Raw genomic sequence first — 21565 nt, 5'->3', positions numbered from 1 at the left:
ACGCTGCCCTCAGTTCTGCTTCCCTCCCGCCATCACTCCTGCCCCACTGTCACAGAGTTCACTCCTCGGATCCTCTGCATGGTCATTTGCATATCATTTCTTCAGTTAAGCTTTCTCTGACCAACACTGCACTGAACCCCATTAGTCAGGTCCCCTTAATCCACACTCTTACAGCCCCATATATCTTTTTTCTCTGCTCTTCTCACTGTAATAACACATTTATTTCTGTAATTACTTGATTAATACCTATTTTCCTTAGGAGGCTGTAAGCCCCATGCGGCCAAAGACAGTGTCTATTTTTGTTCACCTCTACATTTCCAGCACTTAACAGTTTCTACACATAGTCGGTATTTAATATGTAACAGTTACAAATTGGTCCACAGTACCAACATGGGATTTCTTAAACTAACACCTGAACTTAGTTTCTAGGCAATCTGTCTGCCCCCGTCCCCGCCAATGTATCCAAGGAGGACAGCATAAGGAGAAATACAGTCCTTAAGAAACAGTGGCTTCATTTCTCAACAGTCTTAAAGAACTTGACGTAAAGTTCAGTGTTTATTGCTGTTCAGTTTGAAACGTGGTAACAGGTATTTTCAATATTATATGTTTATTGGATATATTAAAATCTAAAAACCAAAAACAGAGGGAACATGTTGACTTTAAAATTAAGCATTTTAAACATTAATGGGATTTACTCTGGGGCAGCTTAACAATGTAAAAGAATTATAGACTTAATAATCACTATCAAATTCTTAGGCTGAGAGGCAGGAAGAATCATTTGGGGAGCGGAGGGGTAACATTCCACATCTTGATTGTGGCGATGGTTTCAGTGGGAGCATTATCTCCCAAAATCATTCAATTTTTCACTTTAAATGGGTAGAGTTTATTGTATGTATATTATAGTTCAATAAAGTCATTAAAAAAATCCTACAGGTATCCTGAACTTTGGGCAACTGAACAGCAGAAAGAACATATCTATACAATTTCAAAGATGACACTCAAAATTTTAATGACATCTCACCCCAAGTTCTTAAGCTTTTTTAATTCCTGAAAGCTGAAGATTATTATCAGTAAACCCAACCACAAAAATGATAATCAGTAGAAAGGCAGATAAGAAACTAAATATTGAACATATTGACATATTCTGATTTGTATCAAGAAATCTTAATAGCACTTTATTTTATTGTTTGGTTCTAAATAAAATTATTCTAACTTTGAACTCCTCTGGGTCTGAAATACAATTTTACCATGACCAACTGGCATATAATAGTGACTCAGCTAGTTAAGTGAACATGCCTCATGAGGTAATAATTTTTATAGTTCAGGCTGATCAAAGACCATCATTTGGTTATTGTTCTTCACACAATTAGCATAAATCTCTTTTTTCATTTTCCTACATTTCTCCTGCTATCCAGGATGAAATGAGATAAGGCTATCATGACATAACTACCAATTATGTAACATCCCTTGGTATTTTTACTCCAAATATAGATTTTAATCCCATGAAGACTCTCGCTAATACCCAGCATGCTTCTGGAATACCTCCTTCCGGGACCAGAGGATATGACACAGACTGCAGGAGTAAAACCACCTTATAACACACTCTGGAGTCAAAGATAAATAATCTTGAATACACAGTAGCATTATCACGCCAATACTACCATTTATTTTGTCAGACAACATAGGGGTATCTCCTTCATGCAAATGGATGAATATGTAATATCTAAATAAATGGGTGAATATATAATATCTGAATAAACAATCTCTAACTAAATATTTGTGGTCTCTCCATTTTGCTTCTTGAGTTTTATAATCCCCATCTTTTCTGGATCTAAGAACTACTAATGTCTTTATTCCTTTTTTCTTTTTTGACCATTAGCAAAGTATATTTCCCTAATTTGGCTCTTCACAGTACCGTATGTGTGTTTCTTCATAAAAGGTGGGGAAGAGATTTTGGGTAATGCAACCCGCCTTCTCCACTTACCTTGGCTCTGCCAGTACTTTGAAGAATGTGCACCAAGGCACAAGCCAACTCCTCTTTATTCCTCACACTAATCACTGGTTCAAGGACAGAACACAGCATGGTGTAGTTGCTGGTGACGAATTCTGCGAATTCTTTGTATTGCTCCATAGGCAGAATAGTGATAGTTTGGAAACGTGATTTAATGCGAATAGAAGGGCCTCCCGTCTTTCCTTTGTTGGGGGTAGGTGTACTCACTGGATACCACTTTTCTACAAATTGGCGACCAGTCACACTGGCAGTGGGGATGTTGACTAGCCCTACATAATTATTCTTGTCCTTTTTTTTCTTTTTTTCCACGTCTTTATAAATGTGAACTGTGATGCTATGAAGAGGTGGAAGGCTGTAGAATTCAAAGTGTTCACCCCAGAAAATATTGTCTGCTTTGGTCTTGCTGGTTGTACGAGCAAAGAGAGTATCGTCAAGGCACAGTTCACAGAAATATTTCTTTTTAGGGGCGAGGTCCTTGGCTTCAATGATCCATAAACGGAGAACATTTTCAGCTCTTCGGCAATTGTCCTGTAAAGAGGTAACAAAGCTGAGTTTGAGAGCTGAAATCCCAGAAAGACAAAATTTCCTTTTAAAATAGGTGATGTTGATTATATATTTTTATTATGGGTAATCAATAAATAATGAAAGGGATTGCTATCTCATTGTTCAGGATAATAGCAAGCTCTAAACAAAAATGTATCGGAATCTTAGAGAGCCACATACATACATTCCATTTTACTTGGGTTAAAAAAACATCATCCTGTAATACAGGTTCTCAAGTCACCAGCCTAGTGGCAACTGGACTAATGTCTGCAAATAAAAAAGAGATAAGTAGTTAAGAAACTTGTATTCTGGTCTGATTTCTATCATGTACTAGCTTCTGACTTGGGCAAGTCACTTAACTTCTCTGAGTCTTTTTATCCACACTGGTAAAATCACGATAATCTCCACAGTAAGATTATTTTGAGCATAAAATGGCATAATACACAAATGTGTTTAAAAGGCTCTATAAAAATTAAGGTATCATTGCTGCATTTATCTTTTATCAATTAACTGCTTATAGAGTTATACATTTTTTAGACACTCAAAACCACTATTACCTTATTTGGTTGAACTGTCCTGCGAAGGTTTTCCATCCACTTATCCCTCTCTGAAGCAGAGTTACAGCTGAAGCATTTACTTCCACTTAAATAGGTAACCTTCAACATAAAGATTAGAGATAAGGAAAAGGAAACATAGGGCTCAGGGGCTCTAGTTTCCTTGTTGCACCATTAAAGAATTAGGGATGTGTGATGAGCCCAGTTCACACTATAGGAAACCAAAATGACATTTGCCAGCTTTGTGATTTCTGTACCTACGTCTATATCCACTTTTGGCTTCGCATCCTCACTCATCTCCAGGTATGAGAACAAAGGCCACTGACAATTCAGCCCAAGGACCGAAAACTATTCAGAAAGATTGAAATGAAAAACCTTTCAGGCCACATCTTCAATTACCTGCAAATGCATATGCTCAGGTCTGAGTGAGTTAATAAAAAATTACTAAAGAAGGGAAGAGCACCTCTAAAACAGCTTATCCAATTTCTTGGGACCACCTTCACTGTAATATTAAATAAGGTACTAAGTGAAATTGAAGAGTTACCATTATTGGGTTACTACTGTCTTTGGAACCCATTTCTCCTCCACTAGGCAACCTATCTGTTGATTTCTAGTCTTTATTAGGTTAACTGACCACTATCATCACTGTTCTTTAAAAATGAAACATATTATTTATCTATATGCCTAGCACCTAACACTGGGCTTGGTATAACCTATTGAACTGAGTTCCACAAATACGGGACAGTTCAAGCGGCTTATAAAAAAAACCCTAACAAATGACCTGTCCAAATTGCTAAGTGTGCTGACATATTAACTCACTCTCAAGTTATAACCTAGTGAATCAGATTAAATTATATATTCTGATCGAATATGCTAGCTATTAGCCACATACGCCTAGCAAGTATCTAAAATGAATGTAGCTAGTCCAAACTGAGAGGTGCTATAAATGTAAAATACACATGAGATTTTGAAGACTTAGTACCCCCTCCCAAAAGAATATAAAAAAAATCTCTTCAAAAATGTTTATATTAGTTACATGTTGAAATGGTAAAGGAAAGTTTGTTCATTCAAGATATTAGGCACCTGCAATGTGCCAGGGACAGGCCGAGGTGCATGGATTATAAAAATAAGTAAGATATGACATGGTCCCTGATTTTGAACTGCCCACGTTGTAGTTAGAAAAATTACGTTTTGATTAATTTCCTCAAAGAACCATTATAATTGGGGGCTTAGACTTTCAGGAGAAAAATAGTAACATAGTGAGTGATATCTTTATCAATACCAAAAAATTGAAACACGAATTTAATGTTAGTCTTGTGGCCTCTACTGAGCATGTACTAAGAATCCATTTATTTTGAAAGGAGATTAAACCAAAAGGAATGAGAAGCCATCATTAAAACATTGATCGGCAGTATAATGAGATGAATAGATTTCCAAACCTTTTCCCTGCAATTTCCAATACCTGAAAACCAGTTAAGATGATCGAATCACGAATCCCATAGTAATGAAATCACTGTATTTGAATATAATTCATTACATACAAAATCTGCTTGTTGTTTAACTGCTCTTCCTTCTTTCTACACTTTTTTACCTCGAAGCAGAAGTCCTGCCCAAGAATGCTACTATGCAGCGGTTTCACTGATACGGGCTCCCCTCTCCCAAGGTCCAAACATTCCACGGCACTGCATGGGCTCAGCAAGGATTCATGGGAACGGGACTCCTTCAGTTTAGGCAGCCCACGAGACCTGGAAGTAGAAACAGGCATTTAAAACAGGGCAACTACTTGGTCAACAAGGAAATGAAGGTCTAATGCAATGGAGGCTAACAACAAATGTATAAATGCCTAAGGAGAAAATAAGTGAGGAGCAAATGAATAGCTAGTCTGTAATGGCCATAATGGTAACCATATTCATGTGGCACATATAAACCATATATATATTTGTATGCGCACATATATACTTTTTTCCTCAATAAAGCACAAAAATGTACTATAATTTTACTAGTCTCAAGGGAGCTCAAAGCTCACTCCTGTTTTGGAGATGGAGAAATATATACTCAAGGTTACCTTATATGTTCTTATTTATGCAGAGGTATTATCAAAAGACACATTCGTTCTTTCTTTTTCTTTTTTTCCATGTATAGCTTTACCCTCTTCTATCAGTGATAAAATAGTAGTGGGTAAATCCTCATTCTGTTTCTTTCTGCTTTGGCAGAACACACACACACACACACACACACACACACACACACACACACACACTCAAAGCCTCGCTTTTCAGCACAAGACCCTGCCTTTCAAAAGGTCTGATTTCCATCTCAATATGACATTCTTTCCTGGCAAGCTTTTGGTTCTCTCCATGCTTTACTATATAAATATGAATAAAGAATAAAATGCCTTGAAGAAACCTCCCACCCGCCAAAGCAATGTTCAAACGCTCATGTAGAAGAACAGATCTTTGTCAGCAGCATTCAGCCATCCTGACTGACTTTGTTTCCTCGCTGTTTAAAGAAAAATGCTGGGAATCATGGCTCTTGTCATGACAGAAGCTAGAACTGCTAGCCTCCCCCTTGGAAAAATTAACGAAGTCAAACAATAGACAGCACAATATTCTTGAATCCAGAACTGAATGGCCAGGCTGTTTCACTCCATAATTATAGCATTTATTGACTGAAACACCCAGAGTTAAAGACATATATTTCAGCAGAAGTACCTAGTAATAGGGATAAAAAGAAATGCCTTGTGTCAAGACATTTACTTTTTTGTGGAACATTACATTTAGCAGCTTCATTCATTTCTTTGAAACAATCCCATTAACATTAAAAGGAACTGAAATACTTGATGTCTGAGTAAGTTTCAGTTAAATTATAAAGTAATGAGATACAGGAAAGTAGCATTAAAGGCTGCTCTTTCCCTGTTTCCATTCTAGCATCATTTAATCAAACACACAGTAAGAAACATCTTGAGCAATAAAGCTTTAGTCTATTCTTTCCACACACAAAAAACCAAACACCATTTAATATTTAGAGTAAAAAAACGTGTGCTCTGATATTCAGCAGTCTTTTAAAGGTCAAAAAGTCAATAATTATTATTTATCATGGATAATACAACATACACACAAAAGCCACCTAATGTTTTGTACATAAAAATATAACAATGCAACAGCTCCACATTTATTTCCTTTTGCTGTATTGGAAAAGACAATGACATGTTATATACTGCAAACATAGCACAACAACTATAAATAACTAAAACAATTTAATGTTAATGTAATTACCATACAACCTTTCCCCAAATGCCTCCTAGGAAGCCTGGCTGAGGCAATAGGATACTGTAATCTTTCTTAAACACAGAAAACAACAATTCCATCCCACTTTTCTCAAGAGGAGTTGTTTGGAGGGAAAAAGCCTCCCAGGCTCCTGCCTCTCAGCAGGAAAGTAAAAGGCATCCTTAAAATAGGAGGTATGACAAAAGGCTTAGTTTTATTTTTAAAGTTCTCTAGGAAAATATTCTAAAACACAAATTCATTTTATTTCAAACACAATCAGTGTCTACCTACAGGAAGCAATGGTATAGCCAGCTGGCAGTGCAACCCCAAAGCATCGTGGTGCCACATGTCACAGTGTAGCAAGTCACTTTCTGAAAACTACAGCTCAGAAAACAACTCTCTGCTTAGAAGACAAGAACCCACAGAAGACGGTTCCCCTGCTGCCTTCAGTGACTGATAACGTCTTTGGGTAAATGTTTTCCAGGCATAATTTCCAGTCTCAGTAGAAGCAGAACAGAAAGTCAAACACCAGAACGTGAAGTCATCATCCAAACGGAGAGCAGGGTAGGTACTGTTCCTTCTCCTCTTCCCCAGGCTGCACCCAGCCCCTTAGGTAACACAAACAAGGTTCCTGGGCTCTAGGCTGGGCCTGTTGCCATGGTGCTACACCTATGAGGAGACAAGAGCTGAAGCAGCAGGGAGAAGCTGACTCTAGGCGCACACTCTGCAAGCTGGACCATTTTAAGACAGAGAGGAAGGAACGGCAAGGCTCCTACCCATTTCCACTAACAATTTCTCAGAGTCAAAGGCTGTAGCAAAAAACTGAGGCAACCTGGGGTGGAGGAGAATCTCTCAACTCTACTAGGGAACAAAGCTGAGAAGCTTTCGCTTGCTCCCTATGGGATCCCCATATCTAGCCCCTCCTAGAAGGTATTTGCTACACCTCACCTTGCGAGTCCAATCACGACTGTTCTATTTCCTGTGCAGTGCTTACCCTAGTTTAATGTTTCTAGGTATGATTTTACATTGTCTTATCTAGGTTACACATTCTTTTTTTCTTTTAGAGATCAGTTGGAGAAAATTCTTTGTTCACTGTATTTCCAATGCTGAACAAATTTCATTTTGACACTCAGGTCTAACTTCCAAATGCTGCCATAAACAGATATTACAACCAAGCCATCAGTAATTAGAATTCAAAGTTCCTCCTAGTTCTTGAAACTGCAATCATTGATACACAGTTCAGAATCTCCTACAGGTCAGCATGTATGTATATACACACCTGCACCCACACACTCATGAAGTGAACACCGAAATCACTATATGTTCAATGTTACTGCTGCATAAATAAGCAAGCCTTTCTTGTACTGGGAAGAAAGTGTCTCTGAGAAGACGGAAGTAATTCCCAGAGAAGCAGGTTACAGTAAACAGGAAGATCAAGTGGCCTGGGAATGCCTGGAGGGGGAGGCTTTATCTGTGCAAATATTTTGAACAGTAGCATTAGTAATCTCAAGTCCCCTGCAAATCTGGTTTGCCACCTCCTGTACCTTCATATGGATTGATTTTGATCTGCTAACTAGAGAGTTTCAACAACTCTGGTTGGCAGTTTACTTCTCTAATGGAAAGTAGAATGTGGATTTATTGAGAAAATGACACAAGTTTAAAACAACATTTCCCAGTCCAGTCCAACAACAGCCTTCATCAAGGAACCTAGCCTCAAAAGTGGACCTTGTGAGGTCAGGGTTCTCTTCCCGACTCCCGCACTCCTACCCCACAATCCCAAACACCATGTAAGGATAATTCAGGGCTCCAATATGACTATCCCTCCATTTATCAGCGAAACTGCTTCTCGGAAGCAATTTCACTTCTAATTAAGGAGCGCCATATTCTTGACATTTTTAAGGTCAGCAGCCAACCTCGATTCTTGTGCAAACTCTAAGACCTCTACCAACGTGACCGGTAAGGGTTAAAAACCTAACTGCTTTGGTGCTGAAGATTACCTGCTGCTCCTGACCTATTTAAGAGATAAACCAACTACAAGGCAGGAGAGGCTTTCTATTACTTGCTACAGTGAATGAGTGTTATGTTGCTTTAACCCACATCCTTATCTGAAATGAGTCTTAAAAGACAAAAGGGAAGGGTGGGGAGGTGAGGACGCAATGCACACACTACTGGACGCACCAATGAAAAGGAGTCAAAGAACTTTGATCAGTGCAGTGTTAAGTCAAACACAGCTGGATGTTACTCAGCTTCACCACCCAATTTTTTAAAAAGCCCTATTTCCCCCAAAGCACCAATGGTGCTCAGATGTCTTGCCACACGTTGACAGATGCAGTTCCAAACTTGGGAAACTTTAAATTAAAAATGCTTATTGCCACACAAAATCCTGTACTCCAGTGCCGGTGAATTTCTGCTTGGCTCAGCCGTTTTGATCCAGCCGGCTGCACTGAACTGTTGAAGGGACAGCTCAGCCATATGCTGGGTGCAGCCATAAGTATACGCTTGTGTTCACCAGTATGTATTCCCAGGGCACTGCGCCTCATCAAAAAACTTCCCAGGTAGTAATTAACAAAATTTGGTATTCTAATCTCTACCGGCAAGTTTACTTAGGGTCTAATCAGTTTGTTAAAAACTGCATGTGAGATCTCACTTTGGGAAAAATGTGGTGCTACTTGTTCCTTGATTTCAACAGTTTTCCAAGCTGGTAGCCAACTGACATTTTTTGTTTGAAAGAGCAGATCCTTTCTGGTACTATCATTTTAAAGGTTTCCCTTCCTGAATTAAAAAGGGAAGGAAAAGAGGGAGGGAGGGAGGGAAGGAGGGAAGGAGGGAGTGGGAGGGAGGGAGGGAGGGAGAGAGAGAGAGAGAGAGAGAGAGAGAGAGAGAGAGAGAGAGATTAAAGCTCATTTGCCAGAGTCCTACTTGTGTGCTAAAAAAAAAAGAAATATGTCCTCACTAAGGATCCTGACAGCACTGGCTGCACTGGTTTACCTGCGGCAGTTAAAGCCAGTCCCTAGGGCTTATATTACTCACTGATTTTTATGTTAGCTAAAAAAATAAAAAAATTAAAAAAAGACAACCACTCACACACAAAAAGCTATTTATGGAAACATAACATATACTGCTAATCTTCCTTCTCCCTGTTCTCAGTCTCTAGACAGGATGGTCTAATGAGACCAGCTGCTAATGGTAAAAAAAGAATACTTGTTAGCCTGAGTTGTCACTTAAAATGAACAAACTCTTGGAAAGGAAATTTATCTTCACAGACAAAAATGACATTCAGCCTATTTTGGTACATATATACGTATACATACAATGAAGATGGACACAGAAGGAAGACAAGATTATAAATTTTAAAGCATGTTCTAGAAGGCAGAAAATTCAACTGGCCTCCAATGACAAGACACTAGGGAACAATCTCTTTACAGAAACTGGACCATATTGTAATACACTCTTTTTGTGTGTCCTTAAATTGCAAATGGAATAAACTCTATTAGTGCCTATTAAACAATTTAATATAAACACAAGTATAGTGAATTTAAAACCCCCATGGAACTAAACCAAACCATACTCAAAAACCAACTCAACTAACATACTTACTAGATAGGTAATGGATGGGTGGAAAGACTAATAACTTTTCTTTCTCTTTTTCCGAATTCAGTTAGACTTTTAGTCTCATTACTGCCAGAAAATTCAGTATAAAAGAGGAAAAATAAACCGATGTTCAATGACATTTATTTGTTAATCATTCCTAAATTCATAACTATCTGCTTTCCAGCTAGTTTCTAATTTGGTTGAATAAATGAATATATGTATGAATCCATCTATCTATCTATCTATGCAGCCACTAATAACCTGCTGTGCATTATATGTCAGGCACTGCACCTCTAGGGAGATGGAAGGAACACCGTGGCAGGCAGACTCCCTGTAGCTGGCTTGGCTGGGGCAAGTCTGCAGTTTCTATTATCTTGGACTGAACACAAAAAAATTCAGAGTCAAGACCTTTTATTTAAAGCAACCACAGATTAAATAAATGGATCATAGACCTAAGCATAAAAGTGAAAAAGCATAAAACTTCTAGAAGAAAACATAGATGAAAATCTCCTGGGACACAGAAAACCCCCATAAATATTGCTGGTGGGAACGTAAAATGGTACAGGTACTCTGGAAAATAGTTTGACAGTTTCTTATAAACCTACACATGTACATACCATACGACCTAGCAATTGCACTCTTACATATTTACCCCAGAGAAGGGAAGACATGTGTATACAACTGCTCACAGCTTTATTCCTAACAGCTAAACACTGGAAACAACCCAGATGTCCTTCAGTGGTTAGACACACCCTGGTACATCCATACCAGGGGCTACTACTAGACAGCAGTTACAAGGAACAGAGTACTGACAGATGCAGCCACTTGGTGGATTTCAAGAACGTTCTACTTGGCGACAAAAATGGTGACAAAAATCCAATTGTAAATTGTTACATACTATCTGATTCCATTTATAGAACTTTCTTGAAATAACAAAACTATAGAGATGTAAAACAAATTAGTGGTTGCTAAGAGACAGGGATGGGTGGGGGAGGAAGGTGTGACTGTAGCCCAGAAAGTTCTTTCTGATAATGGAACAATTCTGTTGACCATGGTGGTGGTTACACAAATGTATACACAGGACTAAATTGCATAGAACTATAAAGATACACAAATGAGTGCATATAAAAATTGGTGAAACCTGCAAAATGTCTGTAGTCTAGTTAATAACATTGTACCAATGTCGATTATCTGGTTTTGATATTATACTACAGTTATATCACTGTTGGGGAAAGGGTTTGCAAGACTCTATGTACTATTTTTACAACTTGTGAGTATATACATTCCAAATAAAAAGGTAAAAGACTAGTTCTAATTACTAGGAGAAACTCAAGAAGCTGAGTATATTGTTCCCAAATCCCCCCACAAATGATCACCACACTTAGCTACAGGTATCTCCTGACAAAGAACAAACAAGCAGCCTACTTTAGAACCAAGCTTTGTCAGTGAGCCTCAGAACTGAGGACTTTACTCTGAAGGTTTTTATTTGAGGGACATTTGAAGGGGGTGAGAAAATTCTACTACATGTGCTTGTCTTTACTTCAAGACTTGGGTAAATTGAAGCAGCATTTCCAGAGTAAGGTTAGTTGGCAACCTGACAGGCATTCAGAATTCCGGAATGCCTGACAATGTAGTAGGACCACTGTTTTTCAGCATTCCCTAGTTTTTCAAACTTTTCAAAGTGCATTTGAATGGAAGGCAGAAATATCAAGAGTCTTCTGTCCCAACACCCTCCCACGTGACATAGCTTTAATGTGAAAACGCTGCCAATATTGATCCTAGGAAATCACTTTACTGGCTTTTATCTGATTAGATGGCTTTGGAACAATGATGACTTTGTGACATCCTATTGATTTTACCTCTAAAATGTTCTTCCGATCTTGTCTCTGCCTCTTCATTTCCACTGCCACTACCCTCCTTTAGATCCTTCATCATTTCTTACAAATTGCTTTTTGCTAACTAGTCTCTTAAACTTAGTCTCTGCAAACCAAGTCATTTGAAATTCCATTGCTGGATTAATCTACACATAATTCTGATTAGGTTATTTCCTTGCTCAAAAATGTTTAAAGGTTCCCCGCTGATTATACAATAAACTCCAAACTCCTCAGCACGACACTCAAGGACTGTCCTGTCTATGGAATGAATATTGGGTTGAAAATAACTTCCACTAAGAATTTTGAAAATATTGTTCCATTGACTTCTGGTTTTCAGTGTTTCCATTGAGAATTTCAATGCAACCCTCCACTCCTCCTTTCATATGTAACCTAGTTTTTCTTTCTAGAAGCTTTTAAGGTATTTTTAAAGGCTTGGTGTTCTGATATTTCATGATTATGTGAATTGATGTGTGTGTGTGTGGGGGGGGGACTTTGGTCTTTTTTCATTCACTGCTCAGGGAATTCAGTGGCCTTTTGAATGTGGACATTTATGTTTTCTTGTTTTGAGAAATTTTCTTGTATTATTTCTTTGACAATTTCCTCTCCAAATTTTTTCTATGTTCTCTTATACTAGAATCTTCTGGGTTTATTTTCTCATTTTCTGTTCCACTTTCTGGGAGAATGACTTAACTTTAGCTTTTATATTTTTAATTTCCAAGCTCTCTCTCTTGTTTCACTGATGTTCCTTTTCTTATAACATCTTGCTATTGTTTCATAGATGCACAATCTTATCTTTTGAAAATATTCATTATGCTTTGAAGTTGGTTTTGGCTCCATCCATTCTCTCTGTTTCTTTCGCATTCTTTTTTCTCCCTCCTAATTATTTGTTTTGTCTCTGTCATTCATGTTGGAGACTTTCCTCAAATATCTGGAGATTCTTGGTTATCTGTTTATATTTAAAAGTAAAGCACTGAATCGGGGGCGGCCAGTTAGCTCAGTTGATTAGAGCGCGGTGCTCTTAACAAGGTTGCTGGTTCGATCTCCGCATGGGCTGCTGTGAGCTGCGCCCTCCACAATTAGATTGAAACAACTACTTGACTTGGAGCTGATGGGTCCTGGAAAAACACACTTTAAAAAAAAAAAAAAAAAAAAGAGTAAAGCACTAAAACGCTCAATGGAAGCTTTGTGTGCTGTAATGGAGCTTCCAGACTAATGAGCTTCATCGCAGAGTACTTCCTGGCCAGCTGTTTTTTTTTCTCCCCCTAAGATAACATCTTTATTGACGTATAATTCACATACTATAAAATCTACCCATTTAAAGTGTACAGCTCTCAGTATATTCAGAGGTGTGGAATTACTACCACAATCTAAGCTTAAAACATTTCCATCACTCCAAAAAAGAAACCTGCTGTCCATTAGCAGTCATTCCTCATCTATCAGCTCTATCCTGTACTCCCATTAATCTACTGTCTCTAAAGATTTGTCTATTCTGGACATTTCATATAAATGGAATCACAGTATAGCATCTTTTGTGACTGGCTTCACTCACTTAGCATAACGTTTTCAAGGCTTATCCACGCCACTTCATTCCTTCGTATGGCTAAATAAATATTGCATGGTATGAATGTATCATGTATTGTTCACCCATTCATCAGCTGATGGACATTTGGGTCCCCAATACTTTTTGGCTTTTATGAATAATGATGCTATGAACATTCATGTACAAGAGTCTGTGGTGACATGTGTTTTCATTTCTCTTGAACACACTTAGGAGTGGAATTACCAGCTGGGATGGTACTGGGGGAACAAAACTGTCAGTATCTGTAGGCCTTTTTGTCTGTGCTGGTTCAGTCTCTCACATTTGCTATGTGATAAATGTGAGCCTGGCTGCTGATCTTCTGAGCTGGGGGGAAGCTGAGCCTTTCCTGAGTCCTGGGGGTGGATGGGGAGACCCACCTCCTTCTTATGTCACACTGCTAGCTGTCTTTGTCATGTCCAACCTTTCCTTCTTCCCAACAGCAGATTCTTCTGTTGGGGGCAAAAATGTACCCAGGTATAACATTTCCAAGCTCCTCTTGTAAATAAAGATGATGATGAGACATAAACAGAGGTCACTGGATGGGGTTAGAGGGAAATCGCTTTAAAGGGAGATAACTTAGCTGGAACACAGGTGCCTTTTATGGGTCCCTGTTTTCTGAAGCCTAAAACCTAGATGCTATGGCTGGAGCCAGAAGCTGTCCTGTGTTCGTAAAGAGATCCTTGATGATCGTAAGGATAGTGGAGGAAAAAGCCCAGAAAGAGCCCTGGCCTCTTAGCCCCGGACTGCCCACCTTCAGACTTCTTTTATATGAGGAAAAATTAATTTTACCTTGTTTAAGCCATCACTATTTTGAGTATGTGTTAATTAGCAGCTGTTTTGAATCCTAAGTGATAGACTTTTCAGCATTTCCTCTTGCAGGAAACTACATCTGATCTTCCTCTAATTTTAAGTAATCTATCATTCAGATTTCTCCTAGTTTCATCAAAGACGGAGTTCATATTTTTGTTTCTTATATTGAGTAACTTTTAAGACAAAAAGCGGAAAAGTTTTTACCTATCAACTTAAAAACTGGGAACTTTAACCTTTCTAATCTTACTTCCTACCTCATCCCTTTACATACCATGAACTATAGTCAGTACTTCTCTTCAAAGTCTGTAATTTCCTACTTTTTGCTTTTCATTATTTCCATTCTGAGGAAAGCTCTCTCCCTGTGTCTATTTCTAAGTTCAAGTTATGCCTGTTCTTTAAGGTTCAACTCACAGGCCATTGCCCTCTATGGTCTTTCCTGATCCACCCAACAGGAAGTAATCTCACCTCACCAATACCATTTCCTTCTGGACATTTCTTTTACTGGACTCCTTGAGGTTTGGGGCTATGTTGTCATTAGTTCTCTATATTCCCCTGTAGCACCTTTCAGATCTCTACACAACTGTCACACATTAAATATGTTACTGTAGATCAAGAAATTAATTTTTTCAGAAATATTAATTACTTGGCAAAAATTCACTTGTTATTCCTATGTCCCACAACTCCACAAAGGAAATTCGGAGTTTAAGAATCATCATAAATTGACCCCCAAACCAACAGGGGTACCAAATTCCATCAGCACCTTCGAGCAGAATGACTTGCAGACCACTTGTTAGACAAACCTGGAGCCATTAGCGTGCTTTTAATCAGGCAAGCCTGTGTGTTAAAACATCCTCTGGTAATCCACACAGAAAAGCTTTCTGATCATATGTAGTAAACCTTGTTTAGGTGAAACTAACTCATTTAAAACTGTTTCTTCACTACCTTGAAGTATGAACTCAGATTTCATGAGAATAATTTATATTTTTAAAATGTTATGCATGCAGATAAGGTTTGTGGTTATCAAAAACCTTGAAGAAGTCAAAACATGATCACTAGGTCATTATCCTCTGATACCTCGGGATAGAATATTTCCTTCTCTTGATAAAGGGAGAGATAAAGTGATTTGCATAGCATCATGATGAGAAATTTAATGAGAAACAGACCCCTGGCTTCCTGAGTTCAGTGTTCTGATCAAGGCTGGCCAGGCAAGTCACACAGAAAAAGAAATGACATGTTGGACCACATGAAATTCTAAAACTTTTATACACCTTAGGGACATGATTTTAAAATACGAGAAAGAGGTTGGGAGAAAATATTAGCCACAAACGAGTGCTCACAGTCCCTAATACAGCAGGTCCTCGAGTAACACCATTTTGCTCAACATCGTGTCATTGTGACGTCCACAAGATGCTGTAGGAACTTAAATTCTTGTTTATATCAACTAGCCTGTGGTAAAATCTGTTTTGCTATACATTGTTTTGCTTAAAGTTGCAGAACCTATCAACACGGGTAAGTGAGGTCTTATTGCAATCATAAGGCATTCCTCCAAATCATAAGAAAAAGGACAAAAAGCTTAATAGACAAAGGGGCAAAAGATTGAATAGGCAAGTCATAGAAGAAGAAAACATGTGAGAAAAAGGTTAAGCTTACTGGACATTAGAGAACTACAAATTAAAACAAAAGAATCCCTCTTCCCCCCGCCTTTTCCCCCCCGCCCCGAGAGGCAATATAGCATAAAGGCTAAGAATCTAAGCTTCAGAGCCAGACTTCTTGGATTGGAACCATAGTTCCGCCATTTTCTAAGCTGTGTGACATTGCTCAATTTTTACTAATTTCTCTGTTTTAGTTTTCTCATCTTCAAAATGAGGTCATAAGAGCAAATACCCTATAGGGTTGTTGAGAAGATTAAATGAGTTAGTTTACGTGAAATGCTTAGAACAGTGTCTGGCACATAGTATATACTGTGTAAGTGTTTATTATTATTATTCATCCATTATATTGATAAAATGTAAATGGTTGTTCGAAAAATAAAAGTAATCTTAATTTGTTGGCAGAAATGGAAATTAGTACAGCTTTTATGAAGGACATTTTGATAAGTGCATACTTCATAGCTAGTAGTTCTACTTCAGAAATGTGACCCAATCACATAGGGACAAAAAGGTTCATGTTCCACAATGCTCATTATATCTCTATTTTGTGCCAAAAAGGGGTAAACAATTTAAATATCAATCAACAGAGAGGTGAAGTTTGTATGTTACAAATAGCTGTAGCATACTAAGGCGGCAGCTGTTAAAGAGTGATATAGTTTACATATATTGACATATAAAGGTGTCCAAAATATTTATACTAAAAAGCAAGTCACAAAGTAGTATGTATAATATGATCCCACTTATACGACAACAAGCAAAACATACATATGTGTGCATTTATGTATGGAATTTTAAAGAGGTTTAAAAATATACGAATTGTTATTAAAGTTATTTATATGGGAAGGTAGGAAAGGTGAAGAGGGACTTGAGTTTTTTACGCTGTACTCATGTACTGAAACTTAAAAACAAAACAAAAACAAAGACATATGCATATTTTACTGTACAATTTAAAACCTGAAAAAAGGGCTGCTTACTAGGTTTACCTAGCGTTTCCATAGATTTTCTATAAGAATAGAAATGTTTTGGCTACTTAGATTTAGACACTACCTACCATTTTGGAGGAAATGGCCTGACTTGAGGATTTGATGTATATGACCCAAGAAAACCAGGGATCTTTAAAATCTTTAGGCACACCTATAAGGGTACCAATTCAAAAAACTGAGTTGATTAGTATCTTGTACCTTAACTCTAGTTATCGGTGTCTTCAGATGATCTGAAGGCAAAAGAGCCTATTTTTAAAAAAAATTGTAATACATCTCAAACTCTAGTGAGCACATCCCTATACAAGAAGAATAAAGTTTTTGAAAATTTTTTGTATAGGAAACCTCTATGATTCAGACGGATTCTAAAAATAAAAAAGGGTTGTCTAATATCTGGGATTTACTAGCGCCTTTTTATTATGCTGTATTCAAGACAGAAAAATACTGCTATTGATTGAAGCAGAACAGCATGGAAGGTGCATATAATGAATTTCGGTCCTTGGAAAAGGCTGAAAATGTGCTAACTACATAATAGCAATGTAAGAGACTAAGAACATATAATCTCTTGGTAATTGAATCTGAGGATTCCTTTATGCTACCTGAAGCAAAATGGAATAGGAGAGAGAGGACTTGGAAAGTGAGAGAGTCACATTTAGTGCAAGCTTAAAATACAAAGTACACCTGTAAAAACTATCTCCTTGTCTCCCACGGTTACACATGATGCTGCTGTCGGAACAATCTGGCTATTGCATTGGGAGTGTTTTAGTTGCTGCACAACATGCATCCTTGTTCTTAAACACCAATATTCTGGGGGAAAAAATGTGTCATTCCATTTTATTGAAACTTATTTAGAAACTGCTTTGAATTCTTAACAATGATGAAAAGTTGCAGAATAACAGGAATCTAAGGAAAAGATATCAGAAGAAAAAAGATCATTATTTTATGATGACTTTAAAACAAAGAGGTATAAAAGAAATAATGCACAATACAATTACACTGCAAATTGGATAGATTTGCAAGTTTCACAGAGCACCTCTAATGTGTTTTAGGGATAAGAAGAGCTGATAAAGCAGTAGTTTCTTATCAACTCAGTATGGAGGACAAGGTACTTCATCAACAAAATAAGGAGAGTAATTCTTCCTGGCAAATCTATAATTTGCCATTACAGAGATTATAATCTATATTTCCGTGTTTAGCATTTAGGCAACTGAAAGTAATGGACTTGGTGAAAGAAAAAAACCCCAAGTATAAAAAAGAGTATCAAATATGACAGGCAAACATGAGTTCAAATCCAAGCTTACTAGCTTGTGTGACCTTGGGCAAGTTTCTCAATCTCTTTGGCCTTAGTTTCCTCGTCTGTAAAATGAGGATAGTAATAGTAGTATCTGGGGTTGTAATACATGAGAAAGTACATTAAAAATGCTTGGCACAATACATCAACTGCAATTGAAAAATAAAAAATTATTAAAAAAATAAAAATACTTGGCACATAGTAAGGACTCAATAAATACTGGTGATGTGTCAAGATACAAAAAGTACTATTCATTTCCTAAATTGTATTTACTAATTATGGAAACATGAAGTATTAAAAATGTGTCCGTCCTAGCACACCTTCACTGATTTTAGAAGGTTGTTATCTCAGCAAGCTTTGTATTTGATGTTTACTCAAGGTGGCAGTCTTAACTATTGAAACCCAGGCTTCCTTTTCATACGTGTCTTCCAGATGGCACTGCAAACCAATGGCTGATTCCACATGCAGTGCACAAAGAACAATGTAGCAGCAAAGAGCATGGACTCTGGAGCCCAATCGCCTGAGTTCAAATACCATTTTTTGCTATTTATTAAGCTGTATGACCTTAGGCAACTTTACTCAACCTCTCTGTGCCTCAGATTCTTCATCTATAAAATGGTGGTAACAATAATACTTATCTTATAGGGTTACTGTAAAGATTAAACAAGACATAGTGTCTGAAGCATCTAGTACAGTCTCAAAAAATGTTAGCTATCATCATCTCACATAGACATTCTACAAAAGAAAGATGCACCTCTGACCGCCAGAACTTGGTTCTATAGAAAAAGCACAACTGATTCTTAAATTAGTTCTTAGATATCCACACACTCTCCGATACTATAAGATTCTTAAACTGGCTGGGTATTTGAGCCAACATTTTGAACCTTGCCTCAATATGAGCAAGACAAAAAGGTCAATTTTGTATTGGATCAGTCCAACTGTCATTGATGCAAAGTTGGAGAAGATCAATGCCTTATCGAAACCCCCTGTAAAACTGCTTTGTCTGTTTTAAGCAATTTAACTTCCTACCTGTCATCTGTATTGCGAAGGGATGGAAGCCGAAAGCTCGTGTTCCTGTCAAGCTTTGACTGGCTTTTTGTCCTCTTGATGGAGCCTTTCAGGCGCTTGCTGAAGAACCCCTAGAATGAAAAGGCAGAAGGTGGGAGAGAGAACCAAAAGGGAACCTTGCTTTCTCCTTACTCTTCTGCACTGACTTTGCCAACCGTATTCAGATTTTTATAACACAGATCAGAAACAGGCTCCAGCTTTTAATTTTTTAATTTGTAAATAATAGTTGCTTGAAACCACCTGGTAATGTGATGAAAAATTTTTCTTCTTTTGTGAAAATTGGGATAAACTTTTTGATAGCGCTTGATTTCTTTTCTTAAACACTTTCTATACTAGGTATGGTAGATAAATTTCTAACTGTAATAATAGATTTTAAAAACAACGAAATAGAGAAAAATATACTCCTTTCTGTGAAGATGGTGCCAGCAATTTCAACAGAAATAGCATCCAGTGATTTCCTGAACTCAGTTAAGGAAAAGAGAACACCATGTACAAAGGCCTTGAGTTGAGAGGTACTGGTGCATTGGACAAATCAACAAAAAAGCTGAATAATTAGTACAAAGGAATGTGCTGGTGGTCTCGAAAGTATTAACATTTGGTCTATATCAACTTGGGTATGATATTTGTAAAGTTAAGTTTAAATAGAAACTATTTAAAAATGAAACAGGTATCATTTATGAAACCATTGAAGCTTCAGAAGAACAAAGTCCTTTATAGTTTTTGGCCCCTGCTTGTCTCCTGCCATTTGCCACCGAACCATCTAGAATTCCTCGAACATCTTCCTCCTCTTAGCACCTGGCAAATAATGGGCTTTCAATAAAAGTTTGTTGAATGAAAGAATAAATGCAAGAATGAATGAAGATGATCACTGCTTTCAAGAAATAATTCTATTGTTGGCAGAGGGAAGGACATCTTATAGAAACATTGTGAAATGCCTTAGCAAATGTGGGAATTCAAAAACTATTCTGGCGCATGGAAAACGACTCTAATCACCTTGAGATGATCATTATGTTCTAAGAAGCTGTGTCCAGTAAACACTTCTATAAGGAAGAGAAGGAAATACTGGGCAACGTCAGCACGTCGAGTCTTTTATATTCTTTCAGTTAGCATCAAAGCCCACTGTTTGGGGGTGAAGACTGCATTAATCAGGGTAAGCTAGGTTATGCTTATCTAATAGCCCCACAGTCTTAGTGGCATAAAGCCTGTTGTACGTCTATAAGGAGGTCAACTAAGGGAGATGGGGGCCTGGCTTTATGCTGTCCCCAGTCACGGACTTTGACTAAGAGAAGTTCCGTCTGGGTGCTTCTGTAGTTGCTGCAGCAGAATAAAGGAAATGTGACAAATTATGTACTAGTTCATAAAGCTTCACGTCACATTCGCATTTCATTAGACAAAAAAGGTCATAGGACCACATTTAATTTTAATGTAAAAGATGTACAATCATATCATGTATCCAGAAGAGAACTGGAACTATTTGGTGAACAGTGGAGAGGACTATTACAGTGCTTTTTTATGCCGAGTGTTTTGTAAACACACAGGCATTGCTCCTTTCATTGGGAAAAAATGGAAACAAACTTATTTAAATCAGAAATAGAACTATATTGCTGCTTAAAGAAAAATGCGTATGTTATTTCTTGTTGTTCTTGTAGCCCAAAGAATAAGGGTAAAAACTAGAAAGTACTACCCAGACATAATTCCCTAGTCTGCTCTATTTTTTTTTATAGGTGTATAGAGATTTATTGGAGGGAAGAATATGAGGTGATTTTTTAAAGTACTGTGTTTCACAGAGACAGGCATTTGTCTGGTCTCCTGTACAATCTTAATATCATTAAGGAAGGTCACTGCCGTTTGTTCTCCAAGGCAAAGACTTTATTTACTACTTTCTATGATTCAATCAAGATGAGTCACATTTGCTCAGAAATGTCGTCAGCAAACCAGACCTAAGTTTATAGAATTCTATTAGGATCATTTACAGTTGGTTCAAAAACCACTGGCCTAAGTTGAGATCCAGCCCAAGGACCTGAGCGAATACCATATATAAATACATTCCTAACAAAAATACAGTCAAGCATTTGACGGAGAATGCACCAGTGGATGTTCACTCATAGAGGCTTTCAACTCTGCTTTTTGTGGCATTTAATCCATTGATTTCATCAATACTTATTTTATGGCTATTTGTTATGAAGTACTGTACCAGGTATTGTAAGGGAATGAAAACAAACACAAACTCCACCTTCAAGGAACTTGTAGTTTAATTAATGAGATTTAAAACTAACATAAATATGTATGACACATGTTCTTAATGCCTGGCATATTTAATCACAAAATAAAAGTTAGCTATCCTATTTC

The 21565-nt window shown here is 37.5% G+C and overlaps 1 protein-coding gene across 13 annotated transcripts in view; it reads right to left on the bottom strand.

The window, feature by feature from the left end:
* Positions 1–21565, bottom strand: part of RASAL2 (RAS protein activator like 2) — a 263139-nt gene that overhangs the window by 31928 nt on the left and 209646 nt on the right. For 11 of the 13 annotated variants that reach the window (XM_019729474.2, XM_019729562.2, XM_074322349.1 and 8 more), the window contains 4 exons: positions 19178–19287; positions 4700–4853; positions 3112–3210; positions 1985–2539 (listed from right to left, as the gene is read on the bottom strand). In XM_019729474.2, the coding sequence (XP_019585033.1) occupies positions 1985–2539; positions 3112–3210; positions 4700–4853; positions 19178–19287 (918 nt within the window). The remainder of the gene's footprint in view (positions 1–1984; positions 2540–3111; positions 3211–4699; positions 4854–19177; positions 19288–21565) is intronic. The other 2 variants (XM_074322352.1, XM_074322351.1) reach the window with 1 other exon arrangement.

The sequence above is a fragment of the Rhinolophus sinicus genome, linkage group LG17 (genome assembly GCF_036562045.2).
Source record: "Rhinolophus sinicus isolate RSC01 linkage group LG17, ASM3656204v1, whole genome shotgun sequence".
NCBI lineage: Eukaryota > Metazoa > Chordata > Mammalia > Chiroptera > Rhinolophidae > Rhinolophus > Rhinolophus sinicus.
The sequence above is the reverse complement of the archived record's forward strand: the minus strand, read 5'-3'. Positions and strand labels throughout refer to the sequence as shown.